The sequence below is a fragment of the Camelina sativa genome, chromosome 12, assembly GCF_000633955.1.
Source record: "Camelina sativa cultivar DH55 chromosome 12, Cs, whole genome shotgun sequence".
Taxonomy (NCBI): Eukaryota; Viridiplantae; Streptophyta; class Magnoliopsida; order Brassicales; family Brassicaceae; genus Camelina; species Camelina sativa.
The window spans coordinates 31088354-31100973 of NC_025696.1; the positions used below are offsets into that span (position 1 = coordinate 31088354).

At 46.2% G+C, this 12620-nt stretch overlaps 2 protein-coding genes across 2 annotated transcripts; both read right to left on the reverse strand.

Annotated features, from left to right (window-relative positions):
* On the reverse strand, positions 802-1254 carry LOC104734041. The gene has a single exon (XM_010453553.2). It carries the CDS (start codon positions 1252-1254, stop codon positions 802-804), a length of 453 nt encoding a protein of 150 aa, XP_010451855.2.
* LOC109128035 lies at positions 10368-12212 on the reverse strand. Its single transcript, XM_019233710.1, has one exon. It carries the CDS (start codon positions 12210-12212, stop codon positions 10368-10370), a length of 1845 nt encoding a protein of 614 aa, XP_019089255.1.

The window sequence follows — 12620 nt, forward strand, 5'->3', positions numbered from 1 at the left end:
TTGTCGCAGATGAGTGATATGATCCTTTGTGTGCTGTGACTTGACGAGCATATCGTCGATGTAGACCTCCATAGTCCGGCCGAGTTGCTCGGCAAACATCTTATTGATTAATCGTTGATACGTCGCTCCCGCATTTTTCAGGCCGAAGGGCATGACCTTGTAGCAGTACGTTCCTCTATCTGTGATAGATGATGTTTTTTCCTAGTCGTCCTTGTGCATTAGAATCTGGTTGTAACCAGAGAAGACGTCCATAAAGGTTAACAGCTCGTTGCCTGCAGTCGCTTCGACGAGCTGATCGATTCTTGGCAATGGGAAACTATCCTTTGGGCAAGCCTTATTAAGGTCGGTAAAATCGACGCAAATTCGCCACTTTCCATTCTTTTTTTTGACGACCACCGGATTAGCTAGCCACTCTGGATATTTTACTTCCATGATTGACCCGGCGCCGAGGAGTTTGTCAACTTCGTCGTTCACTGCTTGCGATCTTTCAGAGCCTAACTTGCGCCGTTTCTGTTTGATCGGCTTATGCGTCGGGTCGGCATTGAGCTCATGGGTCGTGACGCTTGGGTCGATTCCTTTCATGTCAGCCACGCTCCATGCGAACGTTGAGATGTTAGTCTTGAGGAAGAGTATCAACTCGTTCCTCATGGCGGATGTTATCTCCGTGCCGATATTGACGCATCGTTTCTTGTCGTTCTCGTCTAGGATCACCTCTTCGACCGCGGCAACGCCCTGTTGGACGGCAGTCGGCTTTCCGTCTGTCGGTGACGTGCTACTGTCGCCGACCCGCTGCTTTGATTGCTATAATTTCTTTCCGGTGCGAAGCTTATGCTCGATCAGGAAGCAGGCCCGTGCAGTTTGCTGATTGCCACGCAGTGTGTATATTCCTTTCGAAGTTGGGAACTTAACGCACTGATGATATGTTGACGGGACGGCTTTCATCTTGTGGAGCCATGGGGTTCCAAGGATGACGTTGTAGATCGTTGGCTTGTCGATAACCGCGAACCGGAAGTATCTGGCTATCCCCCCAACGAAGATTGGTAAGGTGATGGTGCCGACGGACATAAGATGATCCCCGTCGAAGCCCGTTAAAGAGTGACATTCTGGCATAATGTCCCGTTCCCCGACTTCCATTTTGGCTAATACGTCTCTGAAGATGACGTTGACTGAGCTTCCAGTGTCGATTAATATTCTCGTCACCTCACTTTCGCCGATCAAGAGTTCGACGACCAATGGATTNATGTAGACCTCCATAGTCCGGCCGAGTTGCTCGGCGAACATCTTATTGATTAATCGTTGATACGTCGCTCCCGCATTTTTCAGGCCGAAGGGCATGACCTTGTAGCAGTACGTTCCTCTATCTGTGATAGATGATGTTTTTTCCTAGTCGTCCTTGTGCATTAGAATCTGGTTGTAACCAGAGAAGANTCGTTGCATCCGGCTAGCCCGCCCATTATCATGTTGATTCGTCGTATCGTCGGAGGACGTTGGTCAGGCTTACGGTCTGTATGCGGTCGTTTCTCGTTACCGCTGTCTTCGCGCCGTTCGGTGAGTAGGTTCTGAATTTCCATCTCGTCTTCGCTTTGGTCTGCTAGTACCTTTGAATCCTTGACANGCATTGAGCTCATGGGTCGTGACACTTGGGTCGATTCCTTTCATGTCAGCCACGCTCCATGCAAACGTTGAGATGTTGGTTTTGAGGAAGAGTATCAACTCGTTCCTCATGGCGGATGTTATCTCCGTGCCGATATTGACGCATCGTTTCTTGTCGTTCTCGTCTAGGCTCACCTCTTCGACCGCGGCAACGCCCTGTTGGACGGCAGTCGGCTTTCCGTCTGTCGGTGACGTGCTACTGTCGCCTACCCGCTGCTTTGATTGCTATAATTTCTTTCCGGTGCGAAGCTTATGCTCGATCAGGAAACAGGCCCGTGCGGTTTGCTGATTGCCACGCAGTGTGTATATTCCTTTCGAAGTTGGGAACTTAACGCACTGATGATATGTTGACGGGACGGCTTTCATCTTGTGGAGCCATGGGGTTCCAAGGATGACGTTGTAGATCGTTGGCTTGTCGATAACTGCGAACCGGAAGTATCTGGCTATCCCCCCAACGAAGATTGGTAAGGTGATGGTGCCGACGGACATAAGATGATCCCCGTCGAAGCCCGTTAAAGAGTGACATTCTGGCATAATGTCCCGTTCGCCGACTTCCATTTTGGCCAACACGTCTCTGAAGATGACGTTGACTGAGCTTCCAGTGTCGATCAATATTCTCGTCACCTCACTTTCGCCGATCAAGAGTTCGACGACCAATGGATCGTTATGCGGTAAATCCAAGCCTTCTAGATCTTTTCCGTCGAAAGTGATTGGCATGCCTTCAGCCTCGAACCTTGACGGCCAAGATTTCGTCATTTCAGCCTTCTTAGTATAATCTCTGATCGCTCTGACCGAATCGTTGCATCCGGCTAGCCCGCCCATTATCATGTTGATTCGTCGTATCGTCGGAGGACGTTGGTCAGGCTTACGGTCTGTATGCGGTCGTTTCTCGTTACCGCTGTCTTCGCGCCGTTCGGTGAGTAGGTTCTGAATTTCCATCTCGTCTTCGCTTTGGTCTGCTAGTACCTTTGAATCCTTGACAAATTTTCGAGCGATATATTCGGCGCGCTTGGCGTCGCTTCGTCCAGGTCGGGTTGTCTTGCTTCTGTCGGGATCGACGACTATTGCTCCTTTCTTGTATCGCTCCATTNTTGACGCATCGTTTCTTGTCGTTCTCGTCTAGGCTCACCTCTTCGACCGTGGCAACACCCTGTTGGACGGCAGTCGGCTTTCCGTCTGTCGGTGACGTGCTGCTGTCGCCGACCCGCGGCTTTGATTGCTATAATTTCTTTCCTGTACGAAGCTTATGCTCGATCAGANTTGTCGAGGCTCGACGTAGTCAACTTTTGGAGCTGCGGCTACTGGCTGTTTTGGCATCGCACTTGCCTCTAGAGAATGCTTCTTAGCATTGATAGCTTTCTCTTCCTCGAGCCCAATGTGTTTTGCAGCTCGGAGTAATGCCTCGGCTACGGTCTCGATGTGCGTTAAAGACAGCTTTTCCTTGAACCGAGATTCATACACTAGCGCATTTCGAAGTGCGACAATTGCGGCAGCGTCCGGAATTGAAATGTTGACGTAAACTTCCTTGAATCGCCCTATAAAGGACCAAAGTGATTCTCCCTTGTGCTGAGTTAAGGCGTATAAGTCGGCATGGGAATTCTTATCCTCGAACAAAACAGAAAACTGCTTCAAAAATTCGGTTATCAACTCCCTGATACTATCGATTGATCCGGGTGGGAGTCTCGAGAACCAGCTCAATGCGGTTCCTGTTAGATGCTCGGCGAAAACTTGACAAGCTCCAGCGTCGTATTCCGCCGGGCTGAACTGTAAAGGGCCGAGGGCTACGCCAAAGGTGAGTAAGAAATCTCGCGGGTCGACCGTTCCGTCATAGTGACCCAACCGTGGCTTGACTGCCCGTCTGACCGTCGTCGTAGCGAGTCTTTGAGAGAATGGAGTTCGCTGTGTTGCTTCGAGCATAAGTCCGACTTGGGGCGCCTTATCCGTTGCTTTTTGAATCATTGCGGCCATTTCTTTCATTTGCTCTTTGATTTCTTTTAGCTCGGCGTCCTTCGTTAGATCGGTTACATCGTTATTCCGCTCGATAGGGTGCTGGACAGGATTACATCCTAACCCGCTGGTTTGCACATACGACCCTGGCGTTGTTCTTAGCGAAGTGAAGTTTGCTGGGTTGAGCCGAGCGTTGTTGAGATGGTTGATTTCATCTTGCGAGTTAAAATGTGCCGCAGTGAGTGCATCCAAACGGTTGTTTGTTCGCTCTTCCTGCTGGTCAAGGCGTGTTAAGATTCCTCGGAACAGTTCGTCTATACTAGAGACGGGCTGATTGTTGAGCAAAGAAAGTTGTGTCGGCGCCTGTGGTGCCTCTGCGGTCGCAGGGGTCGTCAAATTTGTAGCTATGACGAAGGTCTCCGGACTTTCTACTGTCACGGTCTTTCTTGGAGCGTCCGGCGTGGGAAGGACTGTCTGCTCCGCTTGATCCGTTGCCGGGGTGATCGTTCCCCCCGACGAGCTTGCTTCTTTGCTTCTTTCCTTGTCAATTACTGTCATCTCGTCCAGTCGGTGTAGGTCCGTTCTTCAATTTTTTAGAAAACTTTGACTTGGCTCCCCCTTCCTGGCACGCCAAATTGTTGATGTCCCTTTCGGTCACAATTAGTATGTTTAGTTCGGTCAAAGAGGGTCGAAGTTCTCTTCTATTATATTGATGTCGAAACACAAAAGACGGGCTACAACGCGACTTAAACGGGTTACAAAAGTAGACGAGGATAGTAGACGAGCTGATCTCTCGTCGATTCTTCGAGCTATGAGCTTAGAACCGTTGACTTTTGCTTGGACGAGCTAAGCTCTTGTACTTGCTGTACGACTTCTCCTGCTTTTCTTCGATCCCCTTTTCTAAAGGCCGTACGCCCGTATTTATAGGAAATCGTGTCGGTTCGTCTAGGAAAAATACCATAATATCCTTCTCTCTCGAAAGGGATATTTATGGGCCTTTTCCTGGGCCGGGCCCTTTTGTTGGGGTTGGATCTACCCCTAACAAATTTTTTTCAAATTTCTCAACCTTGGTTGGTTGGTCATAGACTTTTTTTTTTGTGTAAACATAATTGTTACCATTCGTTCAATCTCAAAAGGAGATAAAGGGGAGAAGGTTATCAACCTAATGGTTGGATAAAATAGCCTAATCAAACACAAGCCTACAACAAACATAGATACATTGAAAAAACATAAATCAATGTTGACAGATCCATAAGAGCTTGGAGAAAGAGGCTACATCATGGTGTGTCAAAGAACTTCCATAAAATATATTGGAAATTTTAACATTAATTATTATCAAAAGATTTTGTGACGTTGGAAAAGGGTCTTTAGTTTCATTAGTTGCTGGAACAAGCCACTTTGAGATAGCTAAAAGACGTGAACATGTTCTCTCCACACAGGAGGAGGGCAGAGCCTAGGTTCTCTTTATGGTGGAGGAGGTTGGATGCAAGGTTATCTCCCCTAAGGGGGGAAGGTGGGGAGGTTGAACGCAAGATTCTCTCCCCAATGGAGGAAGGCGGAGCGAAGGTTCTCTCCATGGTGGAGGAGGTTGGACGCAAGGTCCTCTCCATAAGGGAGGAGGACAGAAGCGCGGTTCTCTCTATGGTTAGTTATACACTATTGTGATGTAATTTATTTTTTATTCAAAAAGTTCTATTAGCCAACAATTTTAGTGATAAACTATGCAAAAGTGAAAGTAAATAGACATATAATAGTTGACTTAATTTGTTCATATAGACATTTTCTAGGTGGTGGTAAATAATATATTTGTAACATACAATATACTTAGGTATAAAAAATACACTTTTAATGGCAACATACATAAAAGATTTGTATATGGATATAAATCTGTGTATTATAACAAAAAAAAAATTATAAATAATGTACAATAAATTTTAATATATTTTATTAAATCTAGTTTTATTTACAAAACATTAAACTCACACATCGGACGGTCCTGATCTAGTTAATTGATAAAATTTTGCAAGAAGTGACGTTGAATAAGCAAAGAAAATTATATATTGTATGAATAAATTACCGTAGTTCAAATTCGACCAAGTTGTGTGAGTTATGTGATTGCAGATTCGACTTAGGCGAAAGTGTGAACATGGTTAACTTTGGTTTAACAAATATCTTAATAAATATCAAGTGCTTGGTTCGCTTTGTATGCTTTGCCGCCTTGCCGGCTCACTCTCACATCACAACTGCGTCACTCACACGCACACATCACACATAACTCAGGACCCGTCGTAACTCATCACACGCACACATCACACACAGATCATATTTGTTACTTTACTTTTCATCTCTTAACATTACATACCCACATCAGCTTCTGCAAGACTTCTGCAAGCTTCCGTTCACAACTACGTGATCCGGCCCATCTCCGATCGTCAAAACTTGTCGCATATGGAGAGTTCCGGCAACTCCATCCCTCTGATCGATCTCCGGGGCTTCCCTGGACCCAGTCGAGCGGAGATTGACCTTTCTGGCTTCGAGCAGGTAAACCAACGTTTGGTATTGTTCAGTTTGATCATGTGTTTTAGTATATAGCAAGGAGACTTATTAGTTTACTCCATTAATTAAGGCGCCGGTGTTCCGCCCGGAATTTACCTAAAATCGGAGTTAAAATCGGAAAAAAAAAACACACAGACAGATCTCTTTTTTTCTTTCTCAAAATAGGATGTCAGATGTTGGATCTATGGACTCAAGATTTATGTTGATTTATGGCTTTTCTTAAATTTTGCTCAAAATAGGATGCTAGATATTGGATCTATGGACTCAATATTTATGTTGATTTATGTCTTTTCTTAAATTTATCTCAAAATAGGATGCTAGATATTGGATCTATGGGCTCAAGATTTATATTGATTTATGTCTTTTCTTAAATTTTTCTCAATGGACTCAAGATTTATGTTGGTTTATGTTGCAGGTTAGTAACGGTGGGATAGAGCCATGTCGTTTTACAGAGGACATCATCTCTAGTTTTTTTGGACATACAGTGGACGGAATCTCAAGAAGCATAGTTTCTCCAGATAAAAAATCAACCGTCGTTCGTAAACTGAAGCTCTCCATTGATGTGCTCTCTAGCCACTACATGGGGAAAGGATATTTCATCACGTGCCCTAACGTCCCTCAAGAGGCGCTTCAGTCTCACTGCCAAGACTCTCTCTCCCGTACACTCTCCCACTTCCCTTCACTCGCAGGCCGTCTCTCGACCTCCGACGATGGCTGTGTTTATCTCTCCTGCAATGGCGCCGGCACCGGTTTCGTGTTCGCTGATACGAAGAAATCCATCCACGTCAGTGATGTTTCCGCCGGAATCAACGTTCCCGATGTCGTTAAGGAGTTTTTCTTCTCTGACATGGCAATGAGCTACGAAGGACATGACAGACCGAACCTAGCCGTTCTGGTGACAGAACTGATTAACGGAGTTTTCATTGGGGGTTCCGTTAACAAAGCCGTGGCTAACGATACGTCGTTGTGGGATTTTATTAGTACCTTCGTGGATGAGCTTCTGACACATCGAGCAGCTGACGTCCAACCACCACCACCATCTTTTTTCCCACCGTCTTCTCGTCTTCTGACGAGAGAACAGATAAATTCTTTCCTCAACGAGGCTAATGATATGTCGTTGTGGGATTTTCTTACTACCTTCGTGGATGAGATTCGGTCACGTGGAGCAGCTGACGTCCAACCACCACCACCATCTTTTTTCCCACGGTCGTCTCGTCTTCTGACGAGAGAACAAAGCCATCCTTTCCTCAACCTGGCTCCCCCACATCCGCTGAACCTCGCCAATCCAGTACCTGAGCCTCATCAAATGGACGCACTTAGCTGGTCGGCTCTTGCATATTGTTTCGGTGCCGGTCTTGAATTCAACTCTATCTTCGCGCAGGTAGGAGCAGATCCCAGCAAAGTTTCTGACCGAGTCCAACTTATGTCTGGGCTCATCCTCATAGGCATTTTTCTCTTAGGTGCTGTGAAATATCGGCTAAAAGTGTTGCTGTATTGATTCGCTTAAGAGTAGTATTTATACATACAATTGGTTAGGGTTTTCCCTTTGATATGATAAGTCTAAATCTATACAATATGGTAACTACTAGACAATATGTATATCGGAGGCCCATTACCCCCCCTCAAGTTGGCGGTGGGTGATAACGAACGCCGAACTTGGACAGAAGCTTATCGAAGGCAGGACGTGGTAAAGCCTTCGTAAGAATATCAGCAACCTGATCTTTGGTAGAGATATGCTCGGTAGTAATGAGGCGATCTTGAACAGCATCCCGAACTTGATGGCAGTCGGACTCAATGTGTTTCGTGCGTTCATGGAAGACAGGGTTAGCCGCAATGTGTATGGCGGCCTGACTGTCACAGTATAGTTGAATAGGCCGAGAAGTGTACAACCCAAAAGTATCGAGCAGTTGACGTAACCATTTGATTTCACGAAGAGTATAGGCCATGGCACGATATTCAGCCTCCGCCGAAGAGTTAGAAACAGTATGTTGCTTCTTAGTCTTCCAAGATATCGGAGAAGAGCCGAGAAAAACCACATAAGCGCTGAGGGACCGTCGAGTAAGAGGACAAGCATTCCAGTCAGAATCACAATAGGCGATTAAAGAAGTAACACTATCTGAACGAAGGAGAATTCCCTGAGCCGGACAGCCCTTAAGATACCGAACCACGCGAATGGCAGCTTCCCAATGAGGGAGAAGAGGTGTCTGCATGAACTGAGATAAAATGTGAACAATGTAACTGAGTTCCGGACGAGTAATACTGAGATAAATAAGGCGACCAACAAGACGACGGTACTCTTCGGGTCGCTTAAGAACCGGACCTGTAGCAGAAGCGAGCTTATGATTTGGTTCAACCGGGGTAGCAAATGTCTTGGCTCCACGTAGACCAGCCTCTTGAATGATGTCTTGAGCATACTTACGTTGGGAGAGGAAGATACCGTCAGGCCCGCGATAAACCTCTATACCCAAGAAGTACTTAAGCTTGCCGAGATCTTTCATATGAAAGCACTTGCTCATGTATGTTTTGAACCGGTCAATCTCGGCGAGATTATTACCAGCAATAATGAGATCGTCGACGTAGACCAGTACATGCAGAATGATGCCATTGCGGACGAAGGAGAAGAGAGAGTAATCGGGATAGCTCTGCTTGAACCCGAACGTGCGCAAAGCCGAAGCAAGTTTCTCAAACCAAAAACGTGGAGCCTGTCGAAGACCATAAAGAGATTTGCGAAGGCGACATACCTTCATAGGATCAGCGGTATGAAAGCCAGGAGGTAATTTCATATAAACCTCTTCCTCTAAATCCCCGTGAAGAAAGGCATTATGAACGTCCATTTGATGTACTTCCCAGTGTTTTGCAGAGGCAACAGCGAGAAGGAACCGGACCGTAGTCAATTTTGCAACGGGAGCAAAAGTATCAGTAAAATCAGACCCTTCAACCTATCGATTACCAAGAACAACTAATCGAGCCTTGTGCCGTTCGAGGGTGCCATCAGAATTGTACTTGAGTTTATACACCCACTTGCTTCCAATAGCTTTCTTGCCAGGAGGTAAAGTAGTGATCTCCCAAGTCTCATTATCCTCAAGAGCCTTGATTTCAAAACCCATAGCATCGCACCATTCCTTGATGAGAGAAGCTTCGTGATAACTAGTAGGTTCGGTACCAGCGGTAATCGCTGCCATGAAAACACGATGCATATCCGAAAATTCTTTATCAGATAAGGAAATAGGAATAGCGTCGAGAATCTTACCACAGACCGTTGTGGAGGAGCTAGGATCAGTGAGACCAGAAGAAGAAGCGTTGGGGGGTGTATGTATTATTTGTAGAAGCAGTGGCATGACGAGCAACAAAGTCCTTGAGAAGAACAGAAGGTCGCTTTATACGATGACCTTTACCCAGTAACTCCGGTAATCCAGGAGAAGACACAGGCAAGATAGGAGGCGTAGACAAGAGCGCAGAAGGCGTGGTAGGAGAGGTAGGTGTAGGAGCCGTAGTAGGAGATGTAGGAGCTGTAGTAGGAGACGGAGGAGCCACATGATCAGAGGATGAATCGGGTACCAACAAAACCGGAGCGGGAGAAGGAGGAACCAGCGAAGAAGACGGACCAGACGGTGGTAAAACCCAATCATCATCGGAAAACAGAGGAGAGTATGGTGGCGTAGGAGCAGAGGAAACAGGATCCGGTGTAGTAAAAGGGAAGACCGTTTCTTGAAAGTTAACATCACGACTCACAAAAAATTTGTTGGTCTCTAAGTCATAGAGGCGCCAACCTTTCTTGCCATAGGGGTAACCAACAAAGATACAACGACGACTCCTTTCACCAAATTTATCTTTGTCACGGGCCCGGTAATGAGCATAACAGAGACAGCCAAAAGTGCGGAGCATGGAGTAAGAAGGAGGAGTCCCGAACAGCACCTCATACGGAGTTTTACCATGAAGAAGTGGTGTGGGTGTGCGGTTGATGAGATGAGTGGCAGTAAGAATGCTCTCTCCCCAAAATTTGCGAGGAAGATGACCTTGAAACAGCAACAAACGGGCAACGTTCAAGATGTGGCGATGCTTACGCTCAGCACGGCCGTTTTGTTGTGGTGTATCCACACACGAAGTCTGAGGAAGAATGCCTTTCTCTTGGAAAAAGGATGTGAGACATGTAAATTCAGTACCGTTGTCAGTGCGTATTGTTTTGACAAGTTTGCCAAATTGACGTTCACTCATGGCACAAAAATTACGTAGTAAACGAGAGACATCAGATTTTTCAGCCATGAGGAACGTCCAGACAGATCGCGAGAAGTCATCAACAACAGTAAGGAAATAGACAGAACCACAAGAAGACGGTGTGCGGTAAGGACCCCAAACATCGCAATGTATAAGCTCAAAACAAGATGTAGTTTTATTAAGACTGGTTGGAAAAACGTCACGTGTTTGTTTAGCACGAAAACAAGTATCACAACTCTTGAGCACATCAAGATCACAACGAGAAAGGAAAATTCTGGTAAAGAAAGCAAAACACCGGTAGAAGGATGTCCTAGTCGTTGATGCCATAAGATTGCCGAAGAAGACTCTTTGACGACCTTGTGAACACGAGCCGCGAGAACACCCGTAAAATAATACACCCCCTCACGTTCCTCACCCGCACCAATCAAAGTCCTCGTAAAACGGTCCTGCAAGAAACATAAGGTGTCAGTAAAGACAGCAATGCAACCAGTATGCTTGAGAAGCTTAGCAACAGAGATTAAGGTGCAGTTAAAGTCGGGCACAAAAAGCACATCAGGAAGATCATATTGATCGTTGAGCGTAAGGGTGCCTCGTTTGGTGGCACGAGAAGCAGACCCATCGGGTTTGGTGACCGGCGAGGGAACAATATCAACCACATTAGAGAGTAAACGTAAATCGCCGGTCATGTGGTGTGAGGCTCCTGTATCAATAATAACATCAGTGGATCGAGTTTTACCAGACAACTTCTCAGAAGAGGTGTTCGGACGTTGTGCTTGAAGGAGAGAGATCAGCTGAGCAATAGAATCGGAAGCCCAGTTAGTGGACGTAGAAGGAGAGCGGGTGTTGACAGCATTGGCACGACCACGACCGCGATTGCCAGAAGAGTTGTAGCGACCACCGCGAGTTGTAGTCCCACGGTTATTGGTACCACGACCATGAGAGCCGCGAGCCATAGTGTTGGAGGAACCATCGTGGCGATTCTGTTCGAGCCACCAGTCGGGATAACCATGAACCAAGAAACACTCGCTGATGTCATGTCCCTGGCGATGACAATGAGTGCAAGACAAGGAAGAACGGTCGCGGGGTCGAGGAGCAGAGACAGCAGCGACCTGTGGCGAAGACAGAGATGGTACGGCTTGGACAGAAAATCCAATGGTCTCAGTTTTACCAGCATCCTTCAAGCGAGAGGCATTGAGGTTCTGTTCTTCACGAATAACCCGAGAGTACACATGATTCAGATCTGGTAAAGGCTCCTGATCCGTGATGGTGGAGCGAATAGGACGGAACCGTTCATCTAACCCGAAAAGGAATTGATGAACCTTATCATCTTCACGTTCTTTAGCAATGTCTGGAGCAGCTGCACACGTACACGCCCTGGTAGTCTTGTAGTTTTGCAGTTCCTCCCATAGTTTAGTCAAACGCCCATAGTAAGCGAGAATAGGTTGTCCATCTTGTCGACAAGCGGAAATCTCATCTTTGAGGAGTTGGCGTCGAACACCATTGCCAGTGGAGAACCGCTGTTTGAGACTAGCCCAAAGATCCTTAGCGTTGGAGACAAAAGAAACGGTAGAACGAATGGCGGGATCGATAGAGGTTCGAATCCAGCCAATAATCATGGAGTTAGCAGCTTTCCATGAAGATAGATCAGGTTCTGTCGTAGGTTTTGGGATGGTGCCATCAATAAAGCCAAGTTTTTGTTTGGCCTGGAGAGAATTCATGAGCTCAGTAGCCCATTCAGAGTAGTTGTGTTCATTCAGAACAACGGAAGAGATCAAAGCACCTGGGTTATCAGATGCGTTGAGAGTATAGACGGAAGGAGTAGCACCTGGGATCAAACTCATCGTAACAGAGAATGAAGAAGAGTAGAAGCTACACCGACGTAGAAAAGAGAAGTAGAGGCGGCTGTCAAGATGTGAACAGCGGCGAGAAGAGAAGAAAAAAAATATTTAGGTTTAGGTCACAGAGTTGCTTGCTCTGATACCATGAAATATCGGCTAAAAGTGTTGCTGTATTGATTCGCTTAAGAGTAGTATTTATACATACAATTGGTTAGGGTTTTCCCTTTGATATGATAAGTCTAAATCTATACAATATGGTAACTACTAGACAATATGTATATCGGAGGCCCATTATGCTGCAAATGCGGTATTTGCAAGGACATATCCAAGGATGGCTTGGAAATTGGATCGAGTCGGCTCTGTTACCGTCTTGATTTCTTCCATTATCGCTCCTACACCAACAATACCAGT